The 18,624-nt window shown below is 36.2% G+C and overlaps 1 protein-coding gene across 1 annotated transcript; it reads right to left on the bottom strand.

Moving 5' to 3' along the window:
* On the bottom strand, positions 1 to 16,570 carry LOC127863304 (collagen alpha-1(XIV) chain-like). Its single transcript, XM_052402725.1, has 8 exons — positions 16,487 to 16,570; positions 15,365 to 15,520; positions 8,404 to 8,483; positions 6,103 to 6,171; positions 5,691 to 5,877; positions 4,824 to 4,984; positions 2,639 to 2,912; positions 1 to 157 (listed from the first exon to the last, which is right to left on the bottom strand). Exons 1-8 carry the CDS (start codon positions 16,512 to 16,514, stop codon positions 36 to 38), a joined length of 1,077 nt encoding a protein of 358 aa, XP_052258685.1. The 5' UTR covers positions 16,515 to 16,570; the 3' UTR covers positions 1 to 35.
* Positions 16,571 to 18,624: the final 2,054 nt, after the last annotated feature.

The following is an 18,624-nucleotide window of genomic DNA, read 5'->3' as shown; positions in this document are numbered from 1 at the left end:
TAAGATTGGCAATTTTATTGACGCTGTACATACATTTAAGCGTTACAGATAATCTGCATGAGCTGCGACAGGATCGACTGGAGGCTGTTGTAGCTGTGTACGTCAAACACGTGGTGGCTATCGGTGGCTAAAGCATTCAGTTCGGCAAGGTTGATGCCTGTAAAGTGAAATGTATCATATAACAGCAAACATTGACCACTTCTTCGTCTGTACTGAATTAAAAACAAGATGTGTTTGAGAAAATTGCTAGCTTCAATATTGCAGAAGTGACATTACATGCGCAATTTTGACCCATATACTTGACCTTGAAGGATGACCTTGACCTTTCACCACTCAAAATGTGCAGCTCCATGAGATACACATGCATGCCAAATATCAAGTTGCTATCATCAATATTGCAAAAGTATTCACAAAATAAGCGATTTGGGCCACATATATTTGACCTCTTACCTTGAAGGATGACCTTGACCTTGACCTTTCACCACTCAAAATGTGCAGCTCCATGAGATACACATGCATGCCAAATATCAAGTTGCTATCTTCAATATTACAAAAGTATTCATAAAATAAGCGATTTGGGCCATATATATTTGACCTCTGGCCTTGAAGGATGACCTTGACCTTGACCTTTCATCACTCAAAATGTGCAGCTCCATGAGATACACATGCATGCCAAATATCAAGTTGCTATCTTCAATATTGCAAAAGTATTTATAAAATGAGCGGTTTTGGCCACCTATATTTGACCTCTGACCTTGAAGGATGACCTTGACCTTTCACCACTCAAAATGTGCAGCTTCATTGAGATACACATGCATGCCAAATATCAAGTTGCTATCTTCAATATTGCAAAAGTATTCATAAAATGAGCGATTTTGGCCGCCTATATTTGACCTCTGACCTTGAAGGATGGCCTTGACCTTTCATCACTCAAAATGTGCAGCTTCATGAGATACACATGCATGCCAAATATGAAGTGCTATCTTCAATATAGCAAAAGTTATTGCAAAATGTTAAAGTTGGCGCAAACAGACAGACAGACCAACCAACCAACAGACAGGGCAAAAACAATATGTCCCCCACTACTATAATGGGGGACATAAAAATGTATCGACTATCGATCGACTCGTTGATCAAGGTAAAATAGTAACCAGGGTGCAGGATCAACGTGGTTTTCAGGGGTTTACACACGGGCTGGAAAGAATGTTAACACATCGTTAAGAATGAGATCGAAAAGCGATCGGACGATCAACGCACGGTTAGCGCCCGGCGATCGCCCGACATCGGATTCGTTGTACGTGTATCATGACGTCCGGCGTCCGTTAGTCATCGTGCACAGGCCCTCCGGCAATCAGACGGTCGGCGGCGGATGCATGTCCCTGGGAAATACCTTGACTTTTGCCGATACACGTACAATAAATCCGACCGATCTTTATTTCCGATTTAAACTCGATTCCTTCCCGGGCCCGGCGTCATGCAAACTTTTAAGCGAGAGTCAAACTTTATCCGGACGCCGCACGATGCTTAAGAAATAATATTTTTCTATCATGGTTTGTTGTCCAATAACCCACAGTAAGGAGTATAGATGCGTAGGAATTAAATCACGAGTGCGAAGCACGAGTGATTTGATAACAGGCATCTATACAACTTACATAGAAAAATATTATTTCGATTCTAACACGATTCTGATTGATTTGGTCCAAGCTTTAGGACTCGAACTATATTTTTCAATACTCCGCCCATCTTAGTAGAAAGTTCACTTTTTAGTGACGTCATTGAATTGTACAAACATATGACGTCGTTTTCATTCATAAATATTTTGCAAATGACGTCACTTTCATTGAAAACAGCAATCGTAGAAACTTAATGACGTCACGTTTCTTGATGCTACTGAAAAGCTGACATGCTATAAATGTTTTCTGAATTACGTTTCCTGACAAATTATATTCTTTGTAGGCGTGGTTATGCCACTTGTCACCAAATATACAATGTGTTGTTTCATTACATTTATATACATGCATCGTTTATTACATTTCTTTTAGAGCGGGTTTTAGCACGTGCATTTTACTGCATTATTTTCTTAATTTATTCGGAACTGTTTTCGAAACATTAAGCTCCGCCCATAAGTTATTGCAGAATAACCCATACTTGATTTCCTTCTTTGTCTATAGAAAACGAGTCGCGTACCGTGTTAGAATAAGAAATAACCCGGTGTCCGTGCGATCATCGGCCGGGCGCCAGACCGATGGGCGTAAAATACGTCGTCCGCTGATCGGTCTCTTTTTGTGACTGAGGTATTATGTATTTTTGATGCATTTCACATTGCCAAAAGCAGTATAAAAACTGTCCTTTATGCACTAGTTGAAATTCTTAGAAAAATTGTTTTAAAAAGTTAGATGAAATAAAACACCACTTACTGTTGTGTTTACATCCATTACAATTTAATTGGGAACCCCACAAAGTCACGTTGTCCTGCATCCTGGTAACGTTACTGTTTGAGTGTTGCCGTTTTTTTTGTCATTGCGAATGTCAACATAGCGTTAATGATCTACTTTATTTTTGAGAACGACGGAAATGTCCGATGTGTCTATGATATGTAGTGAAATTTACTGTTATTTTTTTAACTTAGCACTGTTACCTGATCCGATAACAATGCTGATGACGTCATCGCTAACGGTGCGCAGGTTGTTGGCTTCACTAATTGTGTCTTGTTTATCATTGGAATCTCCGTCAGTAAAAACGATGACGACGTTCTTGTTATTGGGGCGGTCGCCATGTTGTGATGTCAGCATGGTAGTACGAACCAGTTTCAAAGCCTCGTTTGTTCTCGTGATGCCTCCTTGGTAAGGTACGGACGACAGGTTAAGCAGCAGTTGTTGTTTAGTCAAAATTTCGTTCAGGTGCCACATCGGCTGATCAATAATGCAATCAACCATCAATCAATCATTCAATTAATCAAACAAGTAAAACATGAATGGTCATATAAAAGAACCCATATTGATTCTTAAAGAATAATTTTAAGTTAAAAAATATTTAAGTATTTAAGGTCTTGCTAAGGATTAGATATAAAATAAATAAATATGAAGATCCGCTCACGGATATATATTTTCTCTTCGTAATATGTTATCAATACCTGCAAGTGACAAGGAATCGTAACTTATTTCTCTGAAAAATAATTTTCCGTAAAACAACAAAAATATGTTAAATGTATATGTACATATGTAATTACACGTAAGAAATGTTATTATGATGTAGAATCTATAGACATCAGCGTTTTGTGAAAGCATTCCAAGGTTCGGGGCTTGTATATATATCCCGAGTTAAAAAGTGTAACAAGATAAAAGGCCGGTCTTACTACAGGGCTCATTAAACATCGTTTGCCTCACCCTTAAAATCCGGATCAGTGGACGTAACATTTGGTATGTTAAGTTCTCTATTGAATTTTACAAAAAGAGTCATAAATAGATATGAGCCTAATATAAATAAAGTGATTGTGTTGTTATATATGCAGAACGTTGAATTTTTGTTCCAGATATTTGATTTAATTTAGGGTAATATGAGATCCTTAATAGATCACTTCACATAAACTTAACCACCATTGCTTAACTGGACATATGTCCATAGGACACGGACTTTTCCGAAATTTACCTGCAGTGTTAATATCGGTTAGTAAGGCCAATGTCGTAAAAAAAACATCAAAGCAGTAGGCGTGCAGCAAGAGACCATTTTTCGTTGCTGTTTCTGCTATTATTATTTTTGCTTTATACTGGTGTACTGGATCATCACCGTATAGTACATTTTAATCACTGTTTATAACCAACGTGAAAAAATATGTACGTTGAAACTAAAGCTCTTCACAATCGCTTTATTTGCAGAAAATGCTGAGTTTTTACATATCAGTTTATTTATAAACGCGATAAAACGTATGTCATTGCGCCTACACATACTTTTTTACCTAATCTTTGTCAATCGCGTATTGGAATTAAACAGAGAGAATTGCTACGATGGAATTCGTACTTAAGATTTTTTTTAACAAATATGTATTGTATCAAAAATACGCATTGAAAGCATGATGAAGTAACGAGAAATATGCTAACATTAGTAAAATAAATTGATTCGTAATTTTAAATACAAATATCATCTATAAACAATTAGTCATTTGTCTATAATAAATATTCTACAACATAAATATATATATTTACTTTAATCTTAATACTTGGGCGCTAGGAGTGAAGACTTTTATAGGCGATGTAATGGCATGCATAAGCGTGGTTGATGGCGGTCAAGACTTACATAAGCGAGGTTGATTGAGTACGACTTACATTAGCGTGGTTGATTGAGGTTACGACTTACACAAGCGTGGTTGATGGAGTTTACGACTTACATAAGCATGGTTGATGTAGGTTACGACTTATATAAGCGTGGTTGATTGATGTTACGACTTACATAAGCGTGGTTGATGTAGATTACGTCTTATATAAGCGAGGTTGATGGAGGGTACGACTTACATAGCGCTGTTGATGGAGGTTACGACTTTTATGTTTGAGAGGTTGATGGAGGTTACGACTTACATAGGCGTGTTTGATATAGACAACGACTGACATAGACGTGACATATATAGGTAACGAATACAGTAATCGTATTTGTTTGAGGTAAGAATTAATTAAAATAGGCGTTGTTGATGGAGGTAATGATTGCCATAGGCGTGGTTAATGGATCTTTCGACTTGCATATGCATAGATGATGGGGGTAACGACTAACACAGGCGTGTTTGATGAAGGCAACGACTTATGTAGGCGTGTTTCATTGATGTCACGACTTACGTAGGCGTGTGTACTGTAGGCAACGAGCCCCGTCATTGCGTTTGCGGGACCTATGGTCAGTTGTTGGACGATTTCTCTGATGAAGCCCAACCCCTGCAAAAAGTTTGCTCGGCCAACACTTCCAGAGTCATCCAGAATAAACACAATGTCTCGATCGCATCCTAGCATGTTATAAATATACATATACAATAACATACGATATTTTGTATTGGTTATTTTACAGCTTTGTGTTCAATACTATGATGAATCGGTACTCGAACACAGCTGACATACACAATTTGACGAGCCGATATGCGAGTCTAACGTGAACATAGCACTTGTGTACGAGTGCAAATAAATATTGTACACAACTCTGTTGAATAAATATTTTTATTATTTACCTATTACAATATTTGATTTGATTGCATTATTCACCTTCAGTACGCATTTCAACGTCAAGTCTGCGAAAGAGCGCCAATGCCCACATATTCTCATTACCTTATCACAATGTGTGACGATACCTATACACTATTTATCGTGAAATGAGCCTTGAGAGAATATTTATAAATTTGTTAAAAGCGTATCTAATCTGGTATTTATTACATAACCACATTTTCACAGATCTTCGATACGTATGGTTTCAACATAATCTAGATCCTTCTTTACTCGGAAATGATCGTGCATTACGGAATATACTAATAGTGGACGCACGTGCGTTCAATACCCTTGCATATTGGACGGTTACCTGGTATCCGCGACGATATCTGATTGGATGATCTAAATAGCTTTATAAAAAATGATTACTTATCATTTTTGTATACATGAGGTGCTGTTTTTTACGGCTGTGGAACAATACATTTGTGATGTATATCGGCCGACAACGCTCACCGTGTGGGAACGGTCCCGATGACGTAGGCGGTAGCCTCGTTGTGGTCGTTGTCGTTGTTGTCAGATAGTTGGGAGAGTTGCAGAAGTCCGTGTCGCAGCAGGCGATACTCACGTCACGACCGTATCGATCCCGCTCAGACTCGCTTCCGTCCCGCTTGCCGAACCCGAAATTCAGTCCCACGCAAACCTGAAAGCGGAAATCGTAGTTCTTGAATGCATGCGTAATTGTTCTCTTAATTTTATTTATACATTTCTTTAATCAAAATGAATGTTTTATCTATATACATGTATATTAGGGTAACAAGTGTCCTTTAGTGACTACATATATGTGCATGTATATACTTGTTACCCACTACTTGTTAAATTAGTCAACGACGATGAATATTACAATACTGATCTATTAGATACTTACTGCTTTTTGTTCACATGCCAAGATATACTCATGGTGGCCAGCTGCTGCCAGATGCTTGGTAACACAATCCTGCAATGCAGGATGGATCAATTTAACGTTAACTTGTGCATAAATAGTTGCCCATATATTTGTTCAATTTATCAACGTATGTAACTTACTTAAAAAGTAGTCATCCAGATTAGCATGGTATCTTATTTTGTAGAAATATATTTAGATGTTTGTTTCCAATTACTCGACTGAATTTCTTTGGTGCCGACACAAAACCTTTTGTGTAATTCCAGCCATTTAATTATCATACATTATAATCGCAAAATTTACTTGTTATCATAAAAAAGATATGTTGCAATCAGATTTAGAAGATTTCGTTCATTAAACAACCTTTCAAAAAACGAACCACCTGCCTTTTTGGATATAAAATGCGTAGGACCTATATCACAAATACGAATCCCGTATGAGTTGTTACAACCTATCTTTACCCCTAACCGTGGACAACAAATTATGAAAGAAAAACATTATTTTGATTTTAACATGATGTTCTATTTCTTGATTCATATTGTAAAAGCTAATGCACGAGAATTGTATTCATGTAACATAACGCACCCGTCGTAAACGTGTGTTAACGACATCATTTAAAAATAACAAAACAACACGGCGTTAGTTTCATTAATAAATTTGAGCGAAAGAAGTCATTTTAATCGATATCAAAGATGGTTAGCGTGTGGCTATAATATTAATAAGTAAAAGCATCATTTTGAATGAAAAATACTCAAATTATAACGAATTATCGCGTAACCTACTCGTCGACGATCTGACCCGATCCCAAGACTGTAATCTTCACGGAGTAAAGGGCATTTTCCCTGCAAAGTTCACGGACCTCGGTACCATCATTCAATAAAACGAATGAAAAACATTCTTACCGTTCTTGTCGTTACATTATGCATCACAAATGACTGTCGTTTGAAACCTTTGTTTACATACATTTTAACTGGCCGACATGTTTAGCACACGAGTGATTTCATTGGTCCAATGCGAAGGTGTGCCTTTACTCACTGAAGATTTCATACTTGAATCGGGTCAGATCGATGACGAGAAGGTTACGCGAGTTGTGTATTATTTTTTAAATTTTGATCCAGCATTTGTAAAAAAAATATATTTACATTTCCAGAAAGAAAATTAATTTCTGCGTTTAATAACCCCCCGTTCTCACATAGCTGCGACTTTACGACGATCATCCCGATCAGGCCACGATCTGAAAAAAAGGATCGAGGCCGATCGGAGTCTAAATCGAGCAATTAGGAACATTATGGTCTGCATTTTGACCGTTCTACGATGCCCCTACGTCAAACGCTTACTGCGTTTACTGCCGCGACATTCAAGATCATACTACGACGCTACGCTGAGCTTTTACTGCGCTTTTACAACGATCATGAAGATCTCTCCACGATGCTTCCGCGCTGCCTGTACAATTACGGCGCTTCTACTACGCTCTTTTTACGACTTTACACCGATTCTTGTTGGCCAAGATCCCGCAACGCTTGTTTTGAGCATGTTCAAAATAAGCGTGGCAAGAGCGAATAGCTCTCCGATCACGAAGACTCTACCGCGATCATACTGCGCTTATGAAGACTCCAATACGTTTCTCCTGCGATTTGTCACGATTGGCCACGTTTTCGGCCAAGCTTTGATCGTAGTAAAAGCGGCGTCTATGTGTGAACGGGGGGTTAGACCGAGTTTATTGAAATCGCTGTTCAAATCGATGCACGCTATTGTCGGGCCTTTTTGAGTTGAATACCTATATATAGATGATAGTGAAAAAATATATTTCAGAGAAATGATGTTTCGGTATAATTTAACAATTTTTAAATCAAAATTATGTTTTTACTTATTAATATCATACCCACACGCTAACTACATGTGATCGATATGACATTGAATGGACGATTCTTAAAAAAAATACAGCTACAATAAAATGTTTAATATCGCTTCCTTTTTTGAAAGTGTACTTAAATTGTTTATCACAAAATATTATATTTTATATATTAATACTTTGTACTAGAATGGTAGGTTCAAACGATGTAATTAGAGCGCGTTTAATTGCGTGCATACACTATCCTCGAGTTCTTCAGAGCTATTTCCAAAACATTAGGCTCCATCCATAATTATTGCATAGTATCCCACACTTGATGTGCTTTGTTTACAATACAAAAACGAGTGTCGTGTTCATAAGGTACATACATAAATATCAATCGAAAAGGATTTCATTAACACAAATCAAGGTGAATAAACGTGACGTCAACCTACCTGGTTAATGGAACACGTGGTGGTGGTATTGCAGTCCAAGGGGTTTAGCACGGGGGTCGGGCAGGCGTAACATTCCAGAGCTTAAATGAGAGGTGTTAACATTTTCTGTTATTTGCTAACAATAAATACAATTCCCGGGTTGAACATAATATTTCAGGGGGTGGGGGGGGGGATGCGTATACGGGAGCTTACCGGGTTTAAGTGAGGTTGGATGGCGTCGTTTTCGTGTTTTTCGTGAGGGAGTAGCGGATATTTTCACCCTGTAAGCAACTTTATATTTCTTTTTAATGAATACGCACTTTCGGCTCTACCATGTTTGCGCCTCCCTCTGTTTTTTTTTGTTTCAAGATCGTAGACGTCGTGATAAAAAAGTTATTGAAAGAAAACCGTCCACAAATCTGTTTTCTTCCAACGTTGCGTTCGAGAAATTGGATATACAAATATCATTTGCTCTTATAATACACAGTATTAACGCCAGTATACAGTAAAAAATATAAATAAATAATGATTATTTCATTTTCCCGACTTCGTTTCATCTCTGATAACTTATTTATTGCCAGAACAATGGTTTAACAACCTTTATGGGAACTGACTTCCTTTTAAGCACATTTTCGGACATGACTTCCAAATGACAAACACCATCAGCCTAATCAGTCATCCTAGCAATTTACATCATACTTAATCAATTGAAAAGTGAGGCCGAAGAACCGCTAGCCGAAGAGAAGGCTGGATTCAGACGTGAGCGAAGTACAGTGGAACAGATCGTCAACTGCAGAATCATCATTGAAAAACACATGCAACACCAACGTGAGCTCTTCCACAACTTCATTGACTTTAAGAAGCTTCGAACGCGTCCAGCATGATGGCTTATGGTATGTTATGAGGGGATTCAACATTCACAACGGATAGGTGTAAGTAATTCAAAAATTATCCGGAAAGGCCAGCAGCGCAGTACTTCTCAACGGACAGAAGGGGGACTTCTTCAGGACATATGTGGGTGCCCGTGTAGGTTGTCTGCTCTCGCCCGTCCTGTTTAACCTTTTCCTTGAGAAGATAATGCAGGAGACTCCCCATGACCACCACACCTCGATCTCCAACGGTGGAAGACCCATCTCAAATTTAAGATTCGTTGATGACAAACACCTCATGGGTGGCACCAGTGAACTTCAAGATCTCACGAACAGACTCTATGAAAGAGCAGGAGCATGCGGGATGGAGGTCAGCACGGAGATGTCGAAGGCCATGGTGAACAGCGCGACCAACACCAGTGCAGACATCACCATGAGGTCCGATTAAGAATTGCCATTGCGACCGCAGCGATGGCCAGTCTGAGCAGGCTGTGAACAAGCAGTTCCGTCTGATTCGCCACCAAGTACAGACTCTACAACTCCCTCGTAATCTCCATCCTACCATACGGTTGCGAGACCTGGACCCATTACGCGCACACATAACATAGGATACAGGCATTTAAACATAAACATCTCCGTAGACTGCTCCGCATCTCATACAAGGAGCACAAGACTAACGATTACGTCGGGAACATGACTGCAACACTTGTTTGTCCACAAGAGCACATACTGGCGACCGTCACGCGAAGTAAGCTTGGTTGGTTTTGACACGTCATCAGTAGAGCTGTAACGATTCGGTTCGATGCATCGAAAAAACGGTTCAACGCCTCCGATTCGATTTCGATACCAATTCGGCCAATTTCGATTTGATTCACTGCAATCCCGATTGATTTGCAATTTAAGCCTTACTTTCCAAATCCGTCGTCTAAACTTTATTGTCATTTGTAATACGTCTTGTGATTGGTCAATAGCCAAAATGGCATCCAATAAATGAATAAATGACACGCTGAGCATTACATCAGTCGTTAAAATGGCTTATTCAACCACGCTGAAAGGCGCATCGACAAAATTAAAATCAAAAGCATGGGAACATTTCGGAATTTGCGAAGGTTCTGATGCAAAGGCAACTTGTAAAACGTGTTTTGTTGACGTAAGTTACCCTTAATCTGGAAGCACTACAAATTTGAGGCAGCATTTAAAGAGAAAACATTCGGTTGATTTTTCACATGTGATTTGTATCACCTACATTTTGATAACAGAAAGTTACTGTCACTAAAATATACCCATGTGATGTTTTGATCTCGTTTGTTTCCTCGATACATATGGTTTGTTTACTAAATTGTGTGCATTCTGTTAAGAAGTAAACTTGACGTTGTTTATATGCTTACATGTTTTTTTCCCTGTTAAACACGTGTGATACAGTGTGCATTTATTGTTAGTTAGAATAACTCAACAGGAAGTTTTGTTCAATTATTTTGTTACTTGTAAAATAATGTCGGTTTTTAATTTTATTAAAAAAACACTCTTTGAATGTAAAACATAATCAGTTAATAACAAATACCAAACATATTAGTTCAAGCCCTGAACAAACCAAACATGAAATAGTTTGCAAAATAAGCAGCAAATAGTTTAATTTGAATCGAATCGAAAATAATCGAATCGGACCATTTGGTATCGAAATCGAATCGAATCGACTGATGGGCGAATCGTTACAGCTCTAGTCATCAGGCACGACTATCTGTGCAAGACTATTCTCCAGCACGCTCGAGGGAGGTCGACGTCGATACCGTCTGAAGAAAAGCTTGATGGACAATGTAAAAGAGTGGATATCCCTTCCTATGGATGAATTACTCTCAGCAGCACACAACATACTGGACTGGAGGAGGATTTATGTATCGTCGTCCCTCATTCCCCTTCCCAACGGCAAAACCGGTCAAGGGATTGATGGTGATGATGATGATGATGGTTATGATGATAATGATGATAATGAAGATGATGATGATGACGATTTGTTGGAACTTACCTCACTTAAACCCGGCCAGCTCCTGTATACGCATGTCCCCCTTATTGAAGTACTGTTTTATTATTTGCGTACCAAAAATGTTTGCTTCTTTGATAAGAAATTGTAGCCAAATTAATTAATGTACATTTATTACATAAAGTTTAATAATTCTTTTAAATAGCATTCGTGTTTGTTGTGTTCTATAATTATTATATTTAAATAAAACACATTAACCATCACAGGTTTTGTTCATATTATATATGTTGACCTAATAATAATATTACTTTTATAAGTTTTGACGCTTATTATAATTTAAACAATAACTTCTTTCTAAACTATCCCGCTTCCACTCTGTGGGTTGTTTCAGCTGTCCACATTGCTCCTTTTCTACCGTAAGTTGTTTATCGGTGTTTGCAACAACTGGGTCCGGTTCCAATGGTATATGCTCCACTAATCATTAATGTTTATTTGAGGTATTTGAGGATTATTTGTTGGTCATTTGTGTCGCATTTTCCTGCGGTAACACTGTCCATCAAGAGGTTTGATGGCGTATGATCATTGTAGATAATCGTATTTCTTTACGTTATGTTTTCTATAGGTTGAAGAGGTTTTAATTCTTACATGCATATCATGGGTTGTCTTTCCATTTTTTTCTTTAGAAGATATTCCGAGTTGTGAGTGAATGTAGCCCAACATCTTTCCATGCCTTTGAAAGTATAACCGTTTTTACTTTCATTAGAACACTGTTCATGCTCGTGATGTAATGTTTAAAATTCCAACACATTATTCTCTAAATTTGAAACATCACGACGACTGTCCAGTCAATCGTGTATGACCGTATTGTTTAATAAACTTATTCCTATTCATTTTTCTGTTGCATTCTTTTTTCATCGATGAATTGCTCTCATAACATGTGACTACTATCCGTTACCCCAGCTAATGTGTATTCTTTCAACCAAGCCATGTTCCCATCGTCTGTTAGGCAACTGTAAACATCATTTCTACTAGTCAAACTTACCAGCATGAATATCTTTCGGAAATCTTTTGACGTTATTCATATTAAACGTTGATCATTAAAACTAATAAATTTGTCTGGCCTTAAACTTGTATTTAAGTTTTTGTATGAACGATTCTAATGGCAATATTTATTCCTCTCAATCTTTAAACAACACATGAATATGAAAGAGAACAGTTTAATAAAGTAGAACTTTCACTGTTGTGCGTGGAATTCCGTCAGCATCGCGCTTTGGCACATGACATAGACAGCTCAGTTTTATAAACTTGTTTCACAACAATGCATGCTTCATACATATGCAGTTTCGAATTGAGACATAATATGATGGTCGAGATAAGCTCTGGACAAAATTTCAGCATGTGGAGGCACACGGGTAATTATTGTGAAATTTCGAGAGCAAGCACTGCGGTTCTTATGCAATGAACTTTTCACCATTGTGATATGTTTGTCTACTAAATATCAAGTTGATACCAATGAGATATCGTAACCAAAACCGTTTCAAGTTTATACCGCTTTTGATAGGGAACGATCTAGATCGAAATTATATCCTAACCTTTTCACTTAACATAAGATCGCTAACTTTGAACAAATAAAAGCAAGAGTTTAAGTTCTTGCCGCAATTCATATTTCCTTATTTGGTCATGGGATATACATACCTTTATGTTCTGGACAAACGTATCGAGTTTATACCTCTTTTTTTAAACGTGCTACAAAATCTAAGTACAAACATTAAAAAGGAAAAATAAAAATATACTTTTAGAGAATCAGAGAGTTGTGCTTCTTACATGTATACATTGCAAATACAATAAATAAGATTAACATATCTCTTAAAGATTTATAATTTTTATTTGATACCACTTTTAATTTTCGAAACAAACTCAGGACTAATATGTACAAAAATAAAAAGGGGCACAACGTCTAAAAATATGAAAGCAATTGCAATTGTTTTGTTCACTGCACGTTCCCTCTAATATCTATTTACATGTGAAGTTTAAAGGTGATACCTCTTATAATAATCAACATATGCCACGGCAAAAAGATCATACAGCGGGACGACGACAACGGCCAGACGGACAACCTGGAACCAGTAGACCCCCCCCCCCCCCTTAAAACTTCTTTGTGCGAAGGTAAGCATAATATACTTTAAAAGATACCATACATGAAATTCTGATTACATCAATGAAATTCATAATTACCATGTTGCTCTAAGCACAATATCGATACCAACAAGTTTATTGAAACTAACTGGCTGATTTATTTAAAAGTACCTCAACCTTCTATTGTATCTTTTCATCAACACTTTTGATTCAAAGTGTTCAGTTGCTATTTTCATTTAATTAGGACGTTCTTGCTACTAACATTCAAATGGTCCCAGAATGTATTACGTCATATTTTAGAGCGATTGATTGTACATACGACCATCAAATCATTGCAATCACAGAGTCGAATAGCTTCTTAAGATCGTCACGTCGATCATAAGCATCGTATCTTATTGCGCTTTGCGCACTTTTTTTGAAGCGGTTATAAATACAAATTTTATTTCACAATTTGTAATATATATGCAGGAAAATGTCTCAAATGCAGAATTTTCTTAAATAACCATACGAAGAGTTTTGATTATGTGACTTGACCTTCCTATGTTTATATATCTAGTATCTCATGGCATTCACATCTTCTTCTGCTTATTATGCTCCTTGTTCTGCTTGTAACGTGCTCCTTGGACTTTGCTGATGCGTTATTAATTGTCGCTTGGATAGTAAGTTCTTGTTCTCGTTGCAAGCGCAATCGAAGATCAGTTTTATTGAGATAAAACAAAATTCTGTCAGTTATTATTGATATGTTTCAGCTATTATGATATGTTTCAGCTGTCCATAGTCACATGTGCTATAAAAAATCTTAAGCTCTGTGTCTAGCTCAAATGTATTACTGCATAGTGAATAGAGTATTGAACAAATATCTCTCGAACTCCACATTTCTGTTTGGACTGCCGCGTTTTATTTAACTTACTGGGAAGTGCATTCATTTTTATTTTTTCCTAATCTGCAACAAATTCTTATAAATGTATTGTGCACTTCTTCACTTAGAATGATTTTAAAACATTTTGAGAAACCCACCTCATCTCATTTTCAGTTTTCAAGTTGCGTTAGCGTATAACTCAAATTCCTGTTGAGTTGCCAATACATTTCTGTCAACTTTACATCATTCGAAAGCTCATCTGTCGGTGATAAATGTTATTTTATTGTTCGAACATTACGTTTACAATTGTATATGAATAATTGTTGTCCAATTGAAGTAGTTTACTACTGCCACCATTTGTTCTTGAATTATTGCAATCAATAAAAAAAATCGCAATCATCTTGTTAAGGGGCCTTTTCACGTTTTGGTAAATTGACAAACAAAAAAAGTTGTTTCAGATTCGCAAATTGTCGGTTTAGTTATGATATTTGTGAAGAAACAGTAATACTGAACATTTACCATGCTCTTAAATAGCCATTATATGCATCTGTTGCCAATTTAAAAACCCGAAAATTATAAAGCGTTGCAACGCGAAACGATTGAATAATTTGGAGAGTTCTGTTGTTGTCGTTATATTTTGTAAAACTACGAGGATTGCTTATATAAAGTATAAAATACATCCATCATGGTATGAGCACGGATGGTCGAGTGGTCTAAGTAATAGATTTTTTACTCCAGGACTCCAGGGGTCAGTTGTTCGAGCCCTATTGAGGGTTTCATTTTTATTTTTATTTTTAATTTTATTCTTGATTTTTTACTGGAGCTTTTCAGATCCAATTTTTTTCATTTATCAATATAAAGCATTTAATGGCCAACTTCAATACATGCCAAAATCTTTTAGAAGGCCCCTTTAATATGTATTATAAGTATAAACATATTCCCATGCTATTCCAAGAAAACATATTCATATAATTATGTATTAACTGATAAGATATACAGTACTAGCCAGCCCTAAATATTCAGCAAGTCCAGTAATAATTATAGCATTCAATTCATCGATGATTGTGAGTGAAAAATGATCGAAACATAATAGTGCACAAGCATTGTCTTGTTTTATTTCGTAAAACGTTTACAACGTACGACAGTTTCCACAGAAGCGTCTACATGTTGTTTGTGAGAATGCTGGGTCTTTGCAAAGGTTTGGATTGGCCATGGAGAACAGAAGGCATGACTGTGCGTCAAGGTCACGACAACTGCTCTGTGGGTACTGGGCAACGCATGCGCAGAAAAGTGCAACTAAAATTAATGATAGATACGGAAACAATAATTACTGATGGGATGAGATTTTTACAAATGAACATTAGAGCCTCACAGATATTTTTAACTGTAAATTTGATAGATTCTTACAATGACAATGAAGGCCAATGAAGCAGGCGGCATGTGGTGTAAAGACGTTGTAGCATGTCTTTATAGTAAAAATACCAAACATGTGTTGTTCATAAAAAATCATATAATGCCTGCAGGGACCACAATTTGGTTTATATTCGTGAATTTTACATTCGGAAATTAATCCACTCGTTTGGGTGCTGATAAAGATCGTCATTTCCTTACGCCAGGAGCCACCGGTTGGGCGGTTGATGTTTACTGTGCCACTTTTTTGATACCTTGTGTCATTTTATGCCTATAAACCTCTATCCAACTGACGCTCGATCTGTATGCTTATAAAAGAACCTGTTTCTGATATATACACGAATGTTGTTGTGTTTTTTAACCTTTGCTTTCTTCAGAATATTATTAACTGCAGATGTTTATGGCAGATGTTGATGGAGCAGAATTCGATTCGGCGTCTTTGTTCAACAATAAGTGCTGCGGTGAAACGAGCAAGATTTCATTGAATTAATTGTTCAACAAATAACATGACTTATCTAAAGAAGTAGAGAAATCAATGAAATTAGGCTTGTATTTCAAAAGGTGATGACCTGCTTGCTTTCATTAATATTTGGTGTTAGAATACTGCATGATATATGTGGGATGGTAAACATTTGACCTAGTACCAGCACCTTACACATCATGGGCTGAAAACATTGAAATATTGAAAGACAGTCATACTGTATAATAATGCTAGACTAGTTGATACATACGAATAATAAAATCGTCGTTATTGTTTCAGTGTTTAGCAAAGGAAACTAAAAAAAGATATTCTTTATAAAGTATTTTAAGGACGATTTTTTTAATTAACTACAAAAAAGAGGCAGCACTTACGAAAACCAACTAGTCGACAAACCACCATTTTGGCATGTCCTACTTTGACAAGTAAGAGGTCGAGCTGAGATAAGGCAATGTTATCGTCGTAGTACGGAAATAGATAAATAAGAATGCACGTATTGGTGGTTGGGATTGTATGTGTAGCGTTTTTACAAACTAAGTGTCTTTAAATTGCCTTAAAAGCGACCGGTTTGTTTGTTATTTTGGCACCATTAAAGAAAGCGTACATACGACTTAGTGATGGTCACTTTACAAACATAAATGAACAGAAGTCATTATAAGACCAGTTTCTTGTTTGAATGCTAGTAATGTATCATCTAATAAGTATACAATTATAATTATACACGAGTATTATCAAATCAAAAATTGAAGTATATATATAGCACAACGCTGTTTCAATCTATTTAATAAATTAAATTTAATAAGTAAAAAACAAAATGTTACAATAAACATCGGACCTGCACTTGTAAGGAAAGTTGATCGCATTTACGTTCAGTCTTATTGGACAAAGCAAATTATTTTCGTTAATCGACTATTATAAGTTTTTTGTCCGAATATTTGGGTAAGCTTACCATTACAAGTATTTCCAATTGTTCAGTTCGTGTTTCTTAAGTTTGAAGAGTAAATAAGACTGATACAAACACAATACGGTCCACTACCAGAATAAACAAAGGGAGATATTCGATATCGTATTCAACAATTAAAACGGTACACACAGGGTATGCACGCAATCTAAACAGTGCTCGTCGGTGTATTAAAATGATTTAAATGCTATTCCTATTAATGAAGACGTTATAACGAACATTGTTTGAAGATCATATATAGATTTGTCATCGTAGCAACTGTGGTGCGGTGGATTTTGATGTCTTTGTCAACGATGGTCTTGGATTGCGAATAACGTAAAAAAGGGCGTTAGTAGTTGCCGATCCAATACTTATCTTATACGCGTACAAATGAATCTTTAACTACGTAAGAAAGTCAGAGATGATGTTTGTGTATTTGGATTTACAAATATGGAATTACATTTAAAGTCAGTGTTATTTATATTGTGGATCCTTACTCCCATTAGTGTAAGTAATATTTATGAGTTGTAATGCGCACGAATAATATAAAAAGCAATATTTGTATATACATGTATACACTATATTAGTAAAAAGTTTTAAATAAAGAATAATCGAATAGATTTTTCCATGATCACATCAAATTTTTTAAAGATAATATTCTCATTTTCCTTGTATACGTTGATGCAATGAGTCATTTAATATTGTACGTAATAAGTGTTTGCTTAAATATACGCATTTACAATGTATTGCAAAAAAAAAATTATATTAAGAGCATACAGTTTTTATTGTTTTATTATATAAACAAAACAAATAACTAGCACATTACATGGAAATATATTTCTTTCTAAACGTAGCATTTCTTGAAAACACTATAGCATATAGTTACAATGTGTTCATGCATTAATTAACATTGTACGGATCAATCTATATGTATGCATTTGTCACGCGAAATACGACAGGACACTTATATGTAATTGAGCCGAGTCGCGCTAAAGTCTGTTGTTGTTTTTTTAATTCCGTTGGTAAAATACTTGATCAACGTTTTAAAATTATGCACGAATGTGCTTGAAGCAACATTTAAAATGACGATGTCCGGTGATCTTTTTTTACAAACTATTAACTTTGAAAAATATGAAAATATAACATACAGCTTTAAAATTAGTATTCTGTTGTTGTTTTAAATACAAGTTTTGTCGTTGACCGGTCGATTCTTGTATGAAGTATGTTTAATTTAAGTGAGCTTATTATAAGATTAACTAAACGTGATTCCGAAATACGACCCCTGATGCCGTTTCATATTGAACGAACGCTTAAGTGTCTTTATGAACGTCTCATTCTCATCATTAAATGAAAAACGGGTGGTTGTCTGTAATTTATAATTAAAAAGTGATACTTACTATATTGGTATCCTATTTGTTTACAAATAATAATTTAAGTCCTAAACATTTCATCGATAACGCAGACATAACCATGACAATTAACTTTGATTATACGCAGATGTTCAAAAAATAATTACACAACTTTTTTTATGTAGGTGTTTGCTGTTTATTATTAAATAAACTGAGGCGCTTT

This window comes from Dreissena polymorpha, unplaced genomic scaffold (assembly GCF_020536995.1).
Source record: "Dreissena polymorpha isolate Duluth1 unplaced genomic scaffold, UMN_Dpol_1.0 chrUn004, whole genome shotgun sequence".
In the NCBI taxonomy this organism is placed as follows: domain Eukaryota; kingdom Metazoa; phylum Mollusca; class Bivalvia; order Myida; family Dreissenidae; genus Dreissena; species Dreissena polymorpha.
This window is presented reverse-complemented; position numbering and strand designations above follow the sequence as displayed.

Bases quoted from the DNA above. Each gene is read 5' to 3' on its own strand.
- LOC127863304 (XM_052402725.1), bottom strand. From the start codon at position 16,514: ATGGTGGTTTGTCGACTAGTTGGTTTTC. The intron at 15,521-16,486 runs GTAAGTGCTGCC...CATTAATTTTAG, and splicing joins TTGTCGACTAGTTGGTTTTC to TTGCACTTTTCTGCGCATGC. The intron at 8,484-15,364 runs GTACGTTGTAAA...CTCTCATTTAAG, and splicing joins ACGCTTCTGTGGAAACTGTC to CTCTGGAATGTTACGCCTGC.